Raw genomic sequence first — 17,500 nt, 5'->3', positions numbered from 1 at the left:
ATGTATTTTGATGTAAACCTATGTATTTTGATGCAAAACTATGTATTTTGCTGTAAAACTATGTATTTTGCTGTAAAACTATGTATTTTTATGCAAAACTATGTATTTTGGTGTAAAACTATGTATTTTGATGTAAAACTATGCATTTTTATGCAAAACTATGTATTTTGGTGTAAAACTATGTATTTTGCTGTAAAACTATGTATTTTGCTGTAAAACTATGTATTTTTATGCAAAACTATGTATTTTGATGTAAAACTATGTATTTTGCTGTAAAACTATTTATTTTTATGCAAAACTATGCATTTTGATGTAAAACTATGTATTTTGATGCAAAACTATGTATTTTGGTGTAGAATGAGATTATAAAATGTTCTCATTTTTTTACAGTACCAAAAAAAAATCACTTACCAGAAACGACGTCTTGGAAAAGGTTTTGGAATGAAATATAATAAACGCTGTTTGTCTGTTCCAAAAGTTTGGCCATTTTGGTAACTCTTGGAGTCTTCAGCTGCGAAACGAAAAATAGACTTTATGAAAACTTAAATTCATTTCCGAAACATGAGATTAAAGCATTTCATCACGAGATGTGTTCAACTTAAACTCTAAATTACAAGTAAGGCTGCTTGTTTAGTATTAAACCTATTTTCAAAAGAAAAAGACAGAAAAATCCTTTAAAATCTGTATGATGCATGTACAGAACAAAGATGTCATGTTTCAAAAATCACGTAAATTGATCAAGTCGTTTTTTTTAAGAAACTCAAATTTTTTGGATTGGATCTTGAACCTTAAATAAGAAAATCAAATTTTATGATGAAGCAAAAATTATGTTTTGATCTGCCATGTTTTATAAATAAAGAGAGACAACTCAAATCGAACTATCAAGATCAAAATAAGCTTTGTAATAATACAGTTTTATATTAAAATTGCTAAAAATCGTAAAAAAAAAACTTCTATATATAAAAAATTTGATCAATTTACGTGAGTTTTGGAATATGATGCCTTCGTACCGTAAGTACATAATAGAGATTATTCTGCAATTTTTATTAAAAATTTTTTTTTTTTTTAAATAGGTTGGATTCTAAAGTAAGATACCCAAGTAAGATATATTTATACTAGACAGTTCACTTCTTGCAATTAAGATATATTTATACTAAACAGTTCACTTTTTGCAAATAAAAAAAAAAAATACTCGAGCTGAGATCGAAACCAAAACCTAAAGACAGTTGGTCAAATACTATAACCATTAGGCCAGCTTGAAAGGATCTTCAAATGATGGCTAAAATTTAAGGTTCAAGATCCAATCCAATTTAAATATTTGAATTTTTAAATTTTGCTTCTTTCCTAAAACTGCCCGCCTGTGGAACACTGTTCCACTGGCCTGCTTCCCAGTTGAATACAACATGGTAGCCTTCAACTCCAATCTAAACAAGTTCTAAATAACCAAATTCTACCCAATTTACACCATTAATGATTACTATATTACCACCTTACATTCATTAACGCTTATCCTCGAGTATCCTTCGGACCTTGATAAGTGGTTACTCCCAAGTAAAAAAAAATATTATGCCTCATAAAACGGTCTGCAAAACGGATCTCATGGCTATATTTTGTGAATTATTTCTGCAATGAAATATTCAATAAAGGTTAGTAAGTTATATTGCGCTCTTGTATTTTTGTTTTTTTGTACCTGATCGTATTTTTTTTTGTACCTGATCGTATACGCATTGAAGGTTTTTTAATTTGTCTGTCCAAAAATTGAGTTCCACGAAAGGATTCGGGTTTTGTCCATCCAAAAGTAACTGTGAAGAATCCCTCTTTAAGACATCTCGGATCTGGTGGGACCATTCGATGACCACGGATTCGATGGAATGAATCATTGTTCGATTTAGGCTGCTCTCCCTGTAAAAAAAACAAAAAGAAAGCAAAACAACTTGCTGTCATGTTTAAACAAAATAATTAAATTAAATATATAAAAAAAGATAAATTTGCAATTTTAAGTCACTACTTGAAATCGTTGAAACGAAACTAATCAATAAGAGCAGACAAAATAATACTAACCCTCCATCAAATTTAAGCGCTCTCTCCCTCTCTCTCACACACACACACACACACACAATCTCCCTCTCTATCTGCCTGTCTGTCTGATTGGCGGTCTCTCTCACACATACTCTCTCTGTCTCTGTCTGTCTGTCTGTCTCTCTCTCAAACTCCCTCTATCTATCTATCTATCTATCTATCTATCACACATTCTCTGTCTCTGTCTGTCTGTCTGTCTGTCTGTCTCACACACATACATACACTCTCTCTCTGTTTCTGTCTGTCTGTCTGTCTGTCTCTCCCTCTCTCTCTCTCCCAATATTTTATATCTCTACAAAGCCACCATTCACCGATGCATGAAGTACACGATTATTCCCACATCTGGGCTGGTGCACCAACCACCAGTCTCTCCCTCCTTTCGACAAAAGAATCTTTTAACCTAACAGGTCTTGCATTGTTTGCTAAGCTCCAAGCTCTGCTGCATCACTGCAATGTTGCACGTTTGTTTTACAAATACTTCTATGGAATATGCTCCGATGAACTTACAACACTTGTATTCCCCCCCACCAATGTAAATTCCCCCAAAGAAAACTGATTAGCAGCAAAATCTTATCCCTTCATTATAGAGATTCCAAGATGCCGGAAAGCATACTATGCTAATAGTTTCTTTCCTTAGCCTGCTTGTCTTTGGAATTCCCTGTTTGATCCCTGTTTGCTAGATTGTGTAATATAACGCAGACACACGTATGGAAGCTGTATGCAAATGACAGAGCCGTGTACGAAGTGACAGCATGATAAGGAAAAAGAAAAATATTATAAAAAGAATGCGTGCACAGACTGAGGATCAGGATCACGTTAGAGACGTGTGTTACGCATGGTGGCTGAAAGCGAAAAGGAAGTACCTGTAAATAAATGTTCTTTTGTTAAAAACTGAAACAATGAGTTTTTCTTTCCTCTTCCTTTTTTATGTTCCTTGCGATGGAGTCTACAACGTGCTGGGTCTTTACATGTTAACACGTGTGTAACGTTACAATTGTACTAACATGCAGAAATTTAAATGTAATTTTTTTTATTATTATTTTTTTTAATCCTTAACAAGGGACAGTGCCACTTGTACATAAGTGGTTACTATTTGGGATTATGTCTAACAGGGGTTGTGGGGAATTGAGTAGTGAGATATCTGTTCACAATTACATTTAAACGTCTGCATGTCAATACGGTTAAGGAAGCAGGGAATATGGAGGGAATTTCAAAATCTGGCAGTCTGAAGGAAGAAACTCTTAGAGTAGAAATCTTTCCGGCATCTAAGGACCTAAAAAATGAAGAGGTGTGATTTTGCTGCTTGTCAGATTGATCAAGATTATGTAATTCGAGGGGGACAAGTGCCATGTGTTCATCAGAGCACACTCCATTAAAGCAGACACATGAATGCAATTGTGTCAATAGGACAGAGGTTAGAGCTTGGTTGACAGTGCGGGACCTATTAGATTTGAGACTCTTTCTTGGATCCTGTCGAAGAGTGAGAGACTAGCAATTCACTAGCACAAATGTGGCAAAAATATTCCATGCATGTGTGTATGGTGGCTTTGTAGAAGCATAGGATACTCTGAGTAATTTTCTAGCATGGTAGAGGGAGCCCACCTTCATGATTTACACATTATTTTTATTTATTTAATATTAATCGATATTTAAATCAAATAAGCTTTTATGTAATACAAAACACGTTTCCAAAAACATATTTAGAAACATAAGAACTCATAAATAAAATGAATGCACAAGTTTTATTAATAGTTTTAGAATTAATTACTTTGTGCTGTTTTTGAAATTTTAACGGATTTTGGAATCTATCAGGTTGGCAAGAAAGTTCTTTCAATCTTTAACTTTTAAATTCAGATGAACATATCTCGGCTCAAACCAAAATTTATTGATCAAAATAAGCACCAATACACACTTTTGCCAACGCAAAACAAGTGTATTTATGTCAGCAACGTCAAAATCTTGCGTTCTGGTGACAATGAAATCGCTGAAGGTGTTTTTGTTATCGCTTAAGTTTTTGAAGCATTTCTCACACAGAAAGTTAGTGAGATGCTTGAAAAAGTGGTAGTCAGTAGGTGAGAGGTCTGGAGAGTATGGCGGATGAGGCAGAGTTTTGTCGCCCAATTTGTTCCACTTCTGTAAGGTCGATTTAGCAATGTGTGGTTGGGCATTGTTGTTAAGGAGAATTGGGCTTTTCTGTTGACTTATGCTGGATGTTGTTGTCGAAGTTTCTGATACATAGCATCCATTTGCTGATACTACTTTGCTGCCGTAATAGTTTCAGCTACATTAAAAAAACTGCAATGGATGAGACCACCAAACTGGCCTTCAATTTTGTGCAACTCTGGCTTTGAGAAGTGATGCAGAGCTTTTTCGGCATTTAACCACTGAGCTGAGCATCGCCGGTTGTCATAAAGAACCCACTTTTCATTGCAATTCACAACCCGATCGAGAAGCGGGTTGTTCTTATTGTGTAAAAGAAAGGAAGATGATACTTCATAGCGTTGTTTCTTTTGGTCGTTGTTCAATTTGCGAGGCATTCATTTATAAAGATTTTTTTTCTTTCCAATCTCTCAAGTGGTTGGAAATCGTCGTATACATTACGTCTAATTCAGAAGCAAGTTCTTGAACAGTTGTGCATGGATTGGGTTTGACTAAGGCTTTTAATTGATTGTTTTCAATATCCGATGGTCGACAACTGCACTCATCATCTTCAAGACTTTTGTCGTCGCCACAAAATTTCTTAAACCACCATTGTGCTGTGCATTCAGTAGTGTTTCCTGGGCTGAATGCTTTTCAGCCTAACTTGAATTGAAATATGAAAATTGTGCAAATTTGATTTTTTTCCATCTTGTATTCAACGTTCTGAAAAGAAGACATAATTTTTTTAAAACAATTGTAATTTAAACGATTAGATAGAGTGAAAAAAGCTCTTGAAAATAATATATAAAGTAAACTTATTTGAAAATACATAATTTAAAATCCAAATTAAAAATTTCACCTTCTTGTCAACCTAATATTAAACTGCTGATTAGAAGGAATTTAAAAAGGAAGAAAAGAGGGGGGAAATGATCTTTGTTAATGAAAATAATATGTTTTGCTACTGGAACTTTGTTATGTAGTATACTTTACTCAGGTAACATCGTATTCAATGCAAACATATGTTTGACATTAGACCTTTATCGTGTAATAGACTTTTCTCCAATAACACCATTTTTTTAATACTAAAGTCGGGAACAATATGTAAAATACTTTTGTCTAATAACATTGTTTTCAATGTCAATCTCTACAGCACAAAGGTTTTAACCCTTCAAGTGCTAAAATATAACAACTTCTATTAGACTTGTCTTTTATTCATGGTTAAGCACGCCGGTCATACATGGTTGATATGCACAAATACTATAGTTCCAGCGTGCACTTGTTCTTTCTCATATACAGATTCTGCACGTCAGGCAGAAACAAGCCATTTTATGACGGTGATGAAATAAATGAAGACTTTTTACACAAAAAAATCCAGATTCTGATTTGTAACCTTTACCACAGAAATTTATTTCTGTCGTTAATTCCCTTTCTTAAACCGTGACATACCAGATCGATATGATCAGCAAGCCTCAATTCTCGACCTATTCTTGACAAGACTCTCAGAGGCTTTATTTTTAATGTTATAACAATTTGCTTAAATTAATAATTTCATATAACCAAATAATACCATAACAATAAAATAATAATTTCATATAACCAAACAATACCATAACAATAAAATAATAATTTCATATAATCAAAGAATACCATAACAATAAAATAATAATTTCATATAACCAAACAATACCATAACAATAAAATAATAATTTCATATAATCAAAGAATACCATAACAATAAAATAATAATTTCATATAATCAAAGAATACCATAACAATAAAATAATAATTTCATATAACCAAACAATACCATAACAATAAAATAATAATTTCATATAACCAAACAATGCCATAACAATAAATTAATAATTTCATATAATCAAAGAATACCATAACAATAAAATAATAATTTCATATAACCAAACAATACCATAACAATAAAATAATAATTTCATATAACCAAACAATACCATAACAATAAATTAATAATTTCATATAACCATGACAATATATTAATAATTTCATTTAACCAAACAATACCATAACAATAAATTAATAATTTCATATAACCAAACAATACCATAACAATAAATTTATAATTTAATATAACCAAACAATACCATAACAATATATTAATACTCTCATTCAACCAAACAATACTATTACAATTAATGCTGTATTTTTGGCAGATGATAATACGTACTTGATGCTGACGTTTTCAATATTATCGATGTGTACAGGAAGCGGAAGCAACGTCTTGCCTTTCACTTGACCGATGACCACATCTACGTTGCGTTTTAGATTGTGCACCTGTTGAATGATGTCCGCTGACACGACACGCGGCCATTGCTCGTGGTTTTTCTCGTTTGATAAAATCGGAACCAAAATCTGGGAAAGAAGAAAAAAATATGAGCAATTTGTATCATTCGAATTATTCGGACTACTTCTTATCTTGAGTGTTTTTTTTTTTTTTTTTTTTTTTTTTCGTAACGTTTTGACGGCTGTAACCTCTGGCCTTCTTAAGAAATATTTTGTCGAATTCGAGAATCTTTTTATCGAACGTGCAATCCTTTTATTGAACTCAGGGATCTTTTTATATAACTCAGTGATATTTTTATCAGACTTGGGAATCTTTTTAGCAGACTTGGGAATTTTTTTATCAGACTTGGAAATCTTTTGACTAGACTTGGGAATCTTTTTATCAAACTCGGGAATCTTTTTATCAGACTTGGGAATCTTTTTTTCAGGCTTGGGAATCTTTTTTTTCAGACTCGGGAATTTTTATTAGACTTGGGAATCTTTTATCAGACTTGGAAATCTTTTTATCAAACACGGGAATCTTTTTTTCAGACTCGAGAATCTTTTTATCAGACTCGGAAATCTTTTGGTCAGACCACGGAATCATTTATCGAACTTGAAAATCTGCATGGAATTTTTTATCCCCATGGTTAACGTGTTCAAAAGAAAAAAAAAAGATATCCCGCAACATTGTTTAATGGTCAAGTTCGGAAAGGAAAATGAATTTGAATGATTTGGATGTTTTGGACTGCTGTTCTCATCTTAAATGTTATTCTCACAACGTTTCAGCCGATGTAACCTCCAATCTTCAGGTGGATACGTTGAACTCAAGAATCTTTCGGTCCTTGCAGACCCGTGGCATAGTGGATAACATACTTGGTAAAAATTAGTTGCAAATTACACTCTTCTAGAGAATGAAGGTTCAGTGCACGTGACACATAAAATATTATTGTGAACAATGGTCAAATGGAGAAATGAACATTAATTCGAACTACTGTTCTCGTCTTCAATGTTATTTACACAACATTTCAATCGATGTAATGTCCAATTCAAGAATCTTTTGGTCCTTACAGACTCATGGAGTAATGGAAAAAGTACTTCTACTCAGGAATGACAGAACGAAAACATATTACTTCTAAAGATTAGATGAGGAGTTCTTTTCGAAATTTTCCCTGCAGATTCCTGAGTTCAGCAAAAAGATACCAGAGTTCGACAAGAGAATAGCACTCCGGATGAGAACAGTAGTCCAGATAATCTAAATAATATAAATTATCGATCCTCATCTCAAAAATTCAGTTGTAAATTACACTCTTCTGGAGGTTCAATTCTCAGTGTGGGCAACACATAAAATATAATTGTGAGTTACGTAGGATTTCTACGCAGGAATGACGGAACGAGAACATGCTACTCCTAAAGATTAAAAAAAGTATTCTCTTTGGAATTCTGTGCAAATTCCTGAATTTAGCAGAAAGATTCCTGAGTTTAACAAAACGGTTCCTGAGTTTGGCAGAAAGGTTCCTGAGTTTGGCAAAACAGTTCCTGAGTTTGACAAAAAAATTCCTGAGTTTGGCAAAAAGATTCCTGAGTTTGGCAAAAAGATTCCTGAGTTTGGCAAAAAGGTTCCTGAGTTTGGCAGAAAGATTCCTGAGTTTGGTAAAAAAATTCCTGAGTTTGGCAAAAAGGTTCCTGCGTTTGTCAAAAAGATTCCTAAGTTTGTCAAAAAGATTCCTGAGTTTGACAAAACGGTTCCTGAGCTTTGCAAAACGATTCCCGAGTTTGACAGAAAGATTCCTGAGTTTGACAAGATACACATAACGAAAGTTGGAGGTGATATCGACTGAAATATTGTGAAAATCAAACTCAAGATGAGAACAGTAGTCCGAATCATCCAAATAATATAAATTATCAATCCTCATCTAAAAAATTCCGAAACATGATGAAGGAACAAACACGCAACCTATCTTGACAATTTCAATGAACTGATGCTAGAATACATGAAGTACGTGGAGTAATTTCAGGGAATATCTGTCATTACTAACCAGCACAATGTTACTGCTGTCTCCAACACAAGAGTTTATCAGGCATATGCGCACAGTGTGATGATATATGGAGGTGTAACTTTGCCAGTGAGGGTTGAGGATATGCGTTGCATGAAGATATATGAAATGATAAAATGAGAATGATATGCAGAGTGTGTAATATGAGTTTTACAGATAGGCCTAGTAATATGTATGTATATATATTATGCGTTTTTATGGGTGCGCCAACATCTGTATTAACTCTTAACTGCTTAAAAACAACCCATTATGAAATGAACAACGACCAGAAAAACCGTAAAGGAAACATTGTATCTGCCAAAGATGACATCCACAGTAACCCTTTTCCTCTCCCTCTCTCTCCCTTTCCTCCCATCTATCTCTCTCTCTCTCTCTCTCTCTCTCTCTCTCTCTCTCTCTCTCTCTCTCTCATCTAATAAACATACCTTATCGAACAAGGAGCAAAAAAGTAGTCAAAATTTTAAAACCCCAAAATTGAAACTCGTACTCCCCCCTCTCCTCTCATTACCCCCGTCTCTTCTCTCTTTACCATCCTCTCTCTCCCTCACTATATCCACATATCTCTACCCAAGCCTACCTGAGTTTGCTACCCCCCCCCACCACACACACACAATACAACCTAATATATTTTAACCTTCAAAACTGAAATATTGTCATTACCGCCTCCCCCCCATTACCCTTTTCTTTTCTTTTTTTTTTCCTCGTATTCCTTCTAAAAACAATTCTTCCTAATGCTAACCAACCATTTCTGTAAGGTCTGACGAGGCTGTTAGATCGTAAACACGGTCCAACATCCGAAACATATGTAACCAAACAGATAAAACGGTAATAAAAAAATAAAACACATATTTGCTCTGCAATAGTATTGAGCACTCTCTTCAGGTTTTTACTAATTACCAGTTTTACCAAATATATATATATATATATATATATATATATATATATATATATATATATAATTATTCCAGGTTAATATTGTTTGAAAGTGGCAGATCCAATGTGTTTAATGAGGCTTATACAAAAATGCTTATCAATACAAAAGAAGAGAAAGATATACTCTTATTTATTTTTTACATAGAATTTAGCGTTTCTAAATTTTTGAGATGAGGATTGGTTATTTGTGTTATTATTCATCGGACTACTGTTCTCACCTGGAGTGTGATTTTCACAACGTTTTGGTCGATGTAACCTCCGACCTTCTTCGGGTGTATCTTGTCGAACACGGGAATGTTTCTGTCGAACTCGGGAATTTGGAAGGGATTTCGAGCAGAACCCTTTATTTACTTCACGGAGGTATCATGCTCTTGTTCCGTCAGTAGTCCGATGAATGATAATACATAAATATTTAGGTATCGTTATACAGTCATGCATATGTTTCAAACGATTAGTTAAAATAACTAGAGACTTCATAAGGCTAGGTTGCGTTTACAAGAGCCAAATCCTTAATCTAGACGGTGCTATAATTTGCAATGGATTTTACCTTATCATGTTTTATGAACTATATATATATATATGAACAAATGATTAATAAAACATGTTAAAAGACATCTTGAAAAAGAGTTAAAAACATATTTAATTTTAAAAAGGAAGCACAAGATAAGTGGATAGTCCTTAATCCGCAGAGTTTCGAAGAAATACTCTCCTTCTCATCAGAGGGCAGGAACTAGCAAAATGCGGGATCGGATTTTGCATTTAAAAGTATTTAATGAAACTACAAGTAAGTCACAGATCTTACTTGGTTAAAAAAAATTATTATTAGCTCTATTTCCTTTTCGGTTTTATTGAGCTTTTACATCTGGTTGAGATTACTTTACTTGTAAATATTAACTCTTTAATATTTATAATATATTTTAAGTTTACAATTTTGATTACCTTAGTAAACTTATTGTAATTTTTTATTTCTTTATATATATATATATATATATATATATATATATATATATATATATATATATATATATATATATATATAATAAAATTGGATTTCGGCCTTTTGGATTATTTTGGACCATCTTCCAATTACGTGATTTCCTTGGATTTTACTTGTGCAAATGGAAACTCAATTAACTTTCTTGGATTTCTTTCGTCATTGGATTATTTATCTTTCACCAGACTATCCATTCACGTGTAATCACCTTTCTCTTCACCATATTCCCTCTGCTCCAATTTTTGTTATCAAATAAGATCTTTGACTTACTTGTTGTTTCATCAAATACTTTTGTATGCAAAATCCGATCCCGCATTTTGCTAATTCCTACCCTCTGATGAGATGGAAAGTATTTCTTCGAAACTCCACGGATTAAGGACTATCCACTTATCAAGTGTTTCCTTTTCAGATTAAATATGTTTTAAACTCTTTTTCAAAGTGTTTTTAACATGTTTTATTAAGTGTTTGCTTATATATATATATATATATATATATATATATATATATATATATATATATATATATATATACATACTTATTGATTATATCTTATGAACACACACACATATATATACTTATGGACTATATCAAATTCATATATATATATATATATATATATATATATATATATATATCCAGTAGAGTTTAGTTTCCTAGAAGTACATCCAATGAAACAACGTGTCTACCAAAGAGTGCTCCATGAGTGAAGAGAGCAGTTATATTAAATTTATTTATACAAACATTAATGGCTACATGTGTGCATACATGTTTCTGTAATCACCCGCGTTGGGGAATTACGTCTTCAGGCCAAGGTTCTCGACGGTAATTCTTGGCCTGAAGGCGTAATCCCCCAATGCGGGTGATTACAGAAACATGTATGCACACATGTAGCCATTAATGTTTGTATAAATAAATTTTATATATATATATATATATATATATATATATATATATAATATATTATGGAATATATTATATGCATGGATATATATATATATATACATATTTTAGATATATACACATATTTATGAATTATATAATATGTATAGATATATATACATATTTAAAGACTGTATCATATGCAAAGATATATACATACATATTTATGAACGTACATTTATAAATATATATATACACATTTTTCGATCATATCATATGCATACATACATATATATATACATATTTATGGCCTATATCGTATGCAAAGATATACATATAATAAATTCCACAGCCAAAAAACGTCGAAGTCCACAAGAGTTATGACAGTAAACGAACCGGAAGCTCAAGACTCGAGTTTCGCCCTCATTTGGACTCATCAGTTAGGCACATCCGAACTCAGGATTCGGAACCCGAGCCTATATATACATATATTTATGGACTATATTATATACATATGAACATAAAAACACTCTCCATTTTATCTGGATTATGCCATTCTTCTTTGCTATCGATCTGTGCTTCTATTTTTCTTCATCGAACTAACGTCACCATGGAATATCCTTTTTTATCTTAATTTTAAACTTTTCATGCAAACTTAGTTTTCAATCTATGTGCTAAATAGCAAAATTTATGACTGCTTATGAACATTGTTTTGCTAAAAACATTTCCTGACGAGATGAGCCATTTTTTGAAAATCCATGGGTTAAGGAAAAAAGCTTTTAATTTTTTTTTTATTCCTTGTCAAATAATAAATAAAAAATTATTTTAAAATTTATTGTATTTAACTCCAAAATTTCATTTATACTATTGCTCTATCTCGAATATTGAGCTTTTAATCTGATTAGGATTGACTTATAAATATTGATACTAGTATTTATATGGACTTTAATTTTACAGTATTATACAATCTGTAATCTGAAAATGTTTCAAAATTTTAATCAATCAACATATCACTGCTCATGTAAAAACTAATGTAAAAACTCATAGAAAGTATACCTTACCCTACTTAGGTATTGAGCACTCTTGTAACGTTGACGTTAATGACGGTACTATGAAGACATGTTTACTGCAAAGCTAAGAAGTAAAACATGAACCAATAGCTATTACGTCATGCATGCATATTCGTAATGTCATCATTCGACCTTCACCTGGCAAATTTCATTTTTTTTAATTTCACACTTTTGCGCCGATTTTCCCCAAATATAAAGTTTCACATGGATTCAAATGCCCTATATATGGCAGAGGAATTTGGTAGGCAAAATTTTTAAACAAATATATATATGGATGCATAAATATATATGGAAAGAGTTTTTGGGTTTTACTATAAGCTTTTTACACAAATATTACACAAGTATAAATCAAGAATATCTGCACGAATATAATTTACACGTAATAGTTAACTAAAGATGATCATCCCATAAGAAAACCGGAAAAAACTAATAGGGAATTAATTAAAATGAATGTTTAAAAGAATATGCAAATTAGCTAGATCTTTTGAAGATGAATGCAATTCAACGACCCGTATATAACAAAGTTATATTTTCTTTTTAAATAAATAGAAAAAGGTTTTTAATATGAATATCAATACACAAAACAAAACATAATTTGTATATATATATATATATATATATATATATATATATATATGAGCAAACATGTTAAAAAACACTTTGAAATGAGTTAAAAACATATTTAATCTGAAAAGGAAACACTAGATAAATGGATAGTCCTTAATACGCAGAGTTTCAAAGAAATACTCTCCTTCTCATCAGAGGGTAGGAATTAGCAAAATGCGGGATCGGATTTTGCATGCAGAAGTATTTGATGAAATAACAAGTAACTCAAAGATCTTACTTGAAAACAAAAAAAGTGAAGCAGAGGGTATATGGTGAAGAAAAAAGTGATTACACATGAATGGATAGTCTGGTGGAAGATAAAAAAATCCAGTGACGGTAAAATCCAAATGTATAACTTCAAGAAAGTTAAAAGAATTTCCATTTGTACAAGTAAAATCCAAGGAAATCCCGAAATTGGAAGAAGATGGTCCATAATAATCCAAAGGCAGAAATCCATGGAATAATTCACAAAAATGTGTACAAGGAAAAAAGAAAAGATTCCAATAATATTAATAAAAGAAAAATAAGATATGCTTTTCACTCTACTTCCGAGACACACACACACACACACACACATATATATAAGAAGATTCAAATATTTATTTTTCATGCAAAACAGCTCGTCCATCATGTTAACATTTCGTTTTTTTTTTACTTATCATTTCGTTATGCCGAAATAAATGATTATTATTTTGTCAATACCATCTCTTTTCGTGCATATACTCTTTAGAAAAATTAGAATTTTTTTTTTTTACTTAGATAGAAAAAAATGCATGACAATATAATTCTGCAAGAAGAAAAAAAGTTGATCATGTGTTTGTTCCGGAAACCATCTTTGTTCACATACATTTTTTCTATCTAAGCAAAGAATTTCTAATTTTTCTGAAGAGTATATACACGAAACGAGACGGTATTGACATAATAGTAATAATAATTATATATATTGCTATTATTATTATTATTAGTAGTAGTAGTATTATTATTATTAGTCGTAGTAGTAGTAGTTTATATAAAATATTATAAGGAGATATGATATTTTATGTATTGATTTTCAGTATTAACTTCAACAATGCTCTTTACATGAATAGAGTTCAGTAGTAAGTTATAAGAATATATGGCAATTAAGCTATGTAGAATCTCTCACATTTCATCTCCATAGGAAATCGTCTGGCTAAAATGTATGGAATTTGTGCTACTTAGTGTTTGTATGTATACACGCTGTGTTTAGTTTAGTCAACTATTAGATTCATTGTTGTTCTCACCCATGGGTTCATGTTTTCATCAGCCAATGGCCAGTTTTTATTCAGACAAAGGTTCGGCTTACTTCTACTTTGCAGTCTATTGTCCTGTATTGTATTAGTTCACCCGCATTTTTTGTGAATGTGTCAAATTAATAGTTCAGCTTATCTTAACATGTGCACGCTTGGAGTACATTTTTTTTAATGCATTGTTATTCAAAAGTAAAGTTTTTTCCCTGTATATATATGTTTGTTACAATAGTTTCTTGAAGAGAGATGTTTCGTGGAGACACCCTCAGGCCAAGATAGTGCTACACAGTAGTGATGGGACGATTTCAATATTTTTCCCCGATTCTGATACAATTACTGATTCTGATTGTTTAAAAAATCTCTAAATATGTAATTATAAAGTTGCTGTTTCAGATTATGTACCAACTAAAGCCTGAGGGCAGAGCTGGCTGCAGCTCCCTCCCTCACCATCGGCAACAAACGTATGGAGAACATGGACCACTTCCCATAGTTTGGAAACTACCTGTCATCTAATGCTGACAGCCAAGAATACCGCCTGAAATATGCCATAGCCGTCTATCATCGTCTTTGAATCTGTGTGTTCCAAGACAAAGGCATTTGGGCAAACACTAAAATGGCTGTATACAAAGCTGTCATGAGACCTCGACGACATACCACCAATATCTCAAGGTGCTGGCTGCAGAGCATTCTGAGCATCTCCTGGGAGGACTATCACACTAACCTCAGCGTTCTCCTTGCTAAAACCATTGCCATTAAGAACCAGCTGATGTGGCTGGGCCACGTTGCCATAACTTTGGATTTCCGGCTGCTAAAACAACTCTTCTAAATGAAGGAAAGCACACTCGAGCTGACAAGAAGAAAATATATAAGGATCTTTTAAAAGTAACTTGAAAAAGTCTGGCATTAATACATACACATAAGAGATGCATGCCAAGGACAGGCAAACTGAGAAGCAGACCAAAAGGCGTAGCCACCTTCGAAGACAACCGATGTGTGAACCTCAAGGAAAAGAGAAACAGGAGAGAGACAACCTAACCCTAACCCCCCAAATGGAAATGGAAGTACTTGCGTTCACTATAGATCAGAGATGTAATAATCAATCAATATTTATCATCGAATCATTATTACCAGCAACGGAAAATTTTGTTTTAAGCAAACCCAGACTAAAAGTAAAAACAATTAAAAGAATCATTTTTGGCATCGGAAAATAAGCATAACATTTTCCGATTCTGATACCCCCCAAAATTCTGATTTTTTTTAATTCCTAATTTCGTTTCTGATTAAATGTCTCAGCACTATGATGTAGAGAATATCTCATCTTGGTGCACATTATAAACGTTGTCTGCACAATAATGTTAATTTGCACATTTGCAGACATGATTCTTCAATAAAATGTGTCATCTGTATTCGAAGTTGTTCCATTTCACTCATTGAATATTGTGTTTCGAAAAACATTTTTGAAGACAACACTTTTGTTTCATTTTACTTCAGTTGAAATTCTCAGGAATCAAAAGACCCCATTCCTAGGGATTACCACCTGATTTCTATACGAGATAAATATTCGAATGTTATATTAAATTCGCCTGCGAATATAATTTTCCTGATTGACCATTTAAATATGTTATAGCATATCTTTGTTGTGGTCTCTTGATCCCAGGACACGAATTCATCTAGTCTGGTGGAGTATCCAGCTTCGTGTTGTTACTTGAGAAAACATCACTCGGAGAAGGTGAACCATTCCTCGTCAAACTCGCTATGAGTTAGCCATATTAAGGAGATCTTATTTCGGCTGTGAATTTTATGTTATTTTGAATATCAAGGGAAAAGTATCATCATGTCAATAACTCCTGTACAGAGCTTAGGCACACGAGGATAGTGTCCAGTAGGCATTCAACTTCTCTCCAGTAGGCATTCAACTTCTCTCCAATAGGCATTCAACTTCTCTCCAGTAGGCATTCAGGTTCTCTCCAGTAGGCATTCAACTTCTCTCCAATAGGCATTCAACTTCTCTCCAGTAGGCATTCAGGTTCTCTCCAGTAGGCATTCAACTTCTCTCCAATAGGCATTCAACTTCTCTCCAGTAGGCATTCAGGTTCTCTCCAGTAGACATTCAAGTTCTTTCTAGTAAGCATTCAACTTCTTTCCAGTAGGCATTCAACTTCTCTCTAGTAGACATTCAAGTTCTTTCTAGTAGACATTCAAGTTCTCTCTAGTAGACATTCAAGTTCTTTCTAGTAAGCATTCAACTTCTTTCCAGTAGGCATTCAACTTCTCTCTAGTAGACATTCAAGTTCTTTCTAGTAGACATTCAAGTTCTCTCTAGTAGACATTCAAGTTCTTTCTAGTAAGCATTCAACTTCTTTCCAGTAGGCATTCAACTTCTCTCCAGTAGGCCTTCAACATCTCTCTAGTAGACATTCAACTTCTCTCCAGTAGACATTCAAGTCACCCTATATTATTCAATATGTGCTATTTGAAAATAATCATTTTAAAATATCGAAAAAACACATTTGCTTACCTCATCAACGAACGCTGATAAGTGATCGAGCGGGGAATAAGCCAAGTCTCCATAAAGTAAAACCTTACGAAGTGGGGTATCTTTTAAAATCGGATCCTTCGATCGCCTCACAAAGTAGCAGCATTTTCCTTGTGGCGATTCTGGCCAGTTTGTGTCCACCTTCATGAAAAGTAAAAAAAAAAAAAAAAAAAAAAAAAAAAGAAAAAAGAAAAAGAAGCAATTGAGAATTTGACAACATATCAATCTTCTATAAATATTTAAATTTTATTTTAATTATATAAATTTGCTGGGTTATTAAATTGATTTGCTTTGCTGTAAAACAAAAAAAAACAAAAAAACAAAAACAAAAACGAGATGCAAATAATAACAACTAGTGGGACCTGTGGAAATTCCCGGGGGGACTCATTCATATGTAATATATTGATGTTGGTATTCATGGGATAAATAGAGATATTCTGATATTATTGTAACTCTTGTTAAAACTGCAAAAGTATTTATCTAAGCTAGCAGGGGCGCCCGGCATAGCCAGGTCGTAAAGTACACTTAAATATGATATTTAAATTCTTGCAGATTTCGTATATATTATTATAGAGTTAATATCCTATCAATTTTTATATATTACTAAAGAACCCGTGACCCATTGGGTCAGTATGTTCTATTAG

At 32.7% G+C, this 17,500-nt stretch overlaps 1 protein-coding gene across 1 annotated transcript in view; it reads right to left on the bottom strand.

Annotated features, from left to right (window-relative positions):
• Nucleotides 1–17,500, bottom strand: part of LOC145254676 (dynein beta chain, ciliary-like) — a 249,325-nt gene that overhangs the window by 221,289 nt on the left and 10,536 nt on the right. The window contains exons 2-5 of the mRNA XM_080113323.1: nt 16,839–16,997; nt 6,419–6,603; nt 1,713–1,902; nt 412–511 (exon numbers count right to left, since the gene is read on the bottom strand). Coding sequence (XP_079969449.1) covers nt 412–511; nt 1,713–1,902; nt 6,419–6,603; nt 16,839–16,997 — 634 coding nt within the window. The remainder of the gene's footprint in view (nt 1–411; nt 512–1,712; nt 1,903–6,418; nt 6,604–16,838; nt 16,998–17,500) is intronic.

Source organism: Euprymna scolopes, chromosome 30, assembly GCF_053919585.1.
Source record: "Euprymna scolopes isolate OS-2025 chromosome 30, ASM5391958v1, whole genome shotgun sequence".
Lineage (NCBI taxonomy): Eukaryota > Metazoa > Mollusca > Cephalopoda > Sepiida > Sepiolidae > Euprymna > Euprymna scolopes.
The sequence above is the reverse complement of the archived record's forward strand: the minus strand, read 5'-3'. Positions and strand labels throughout refer to the sequence as shown.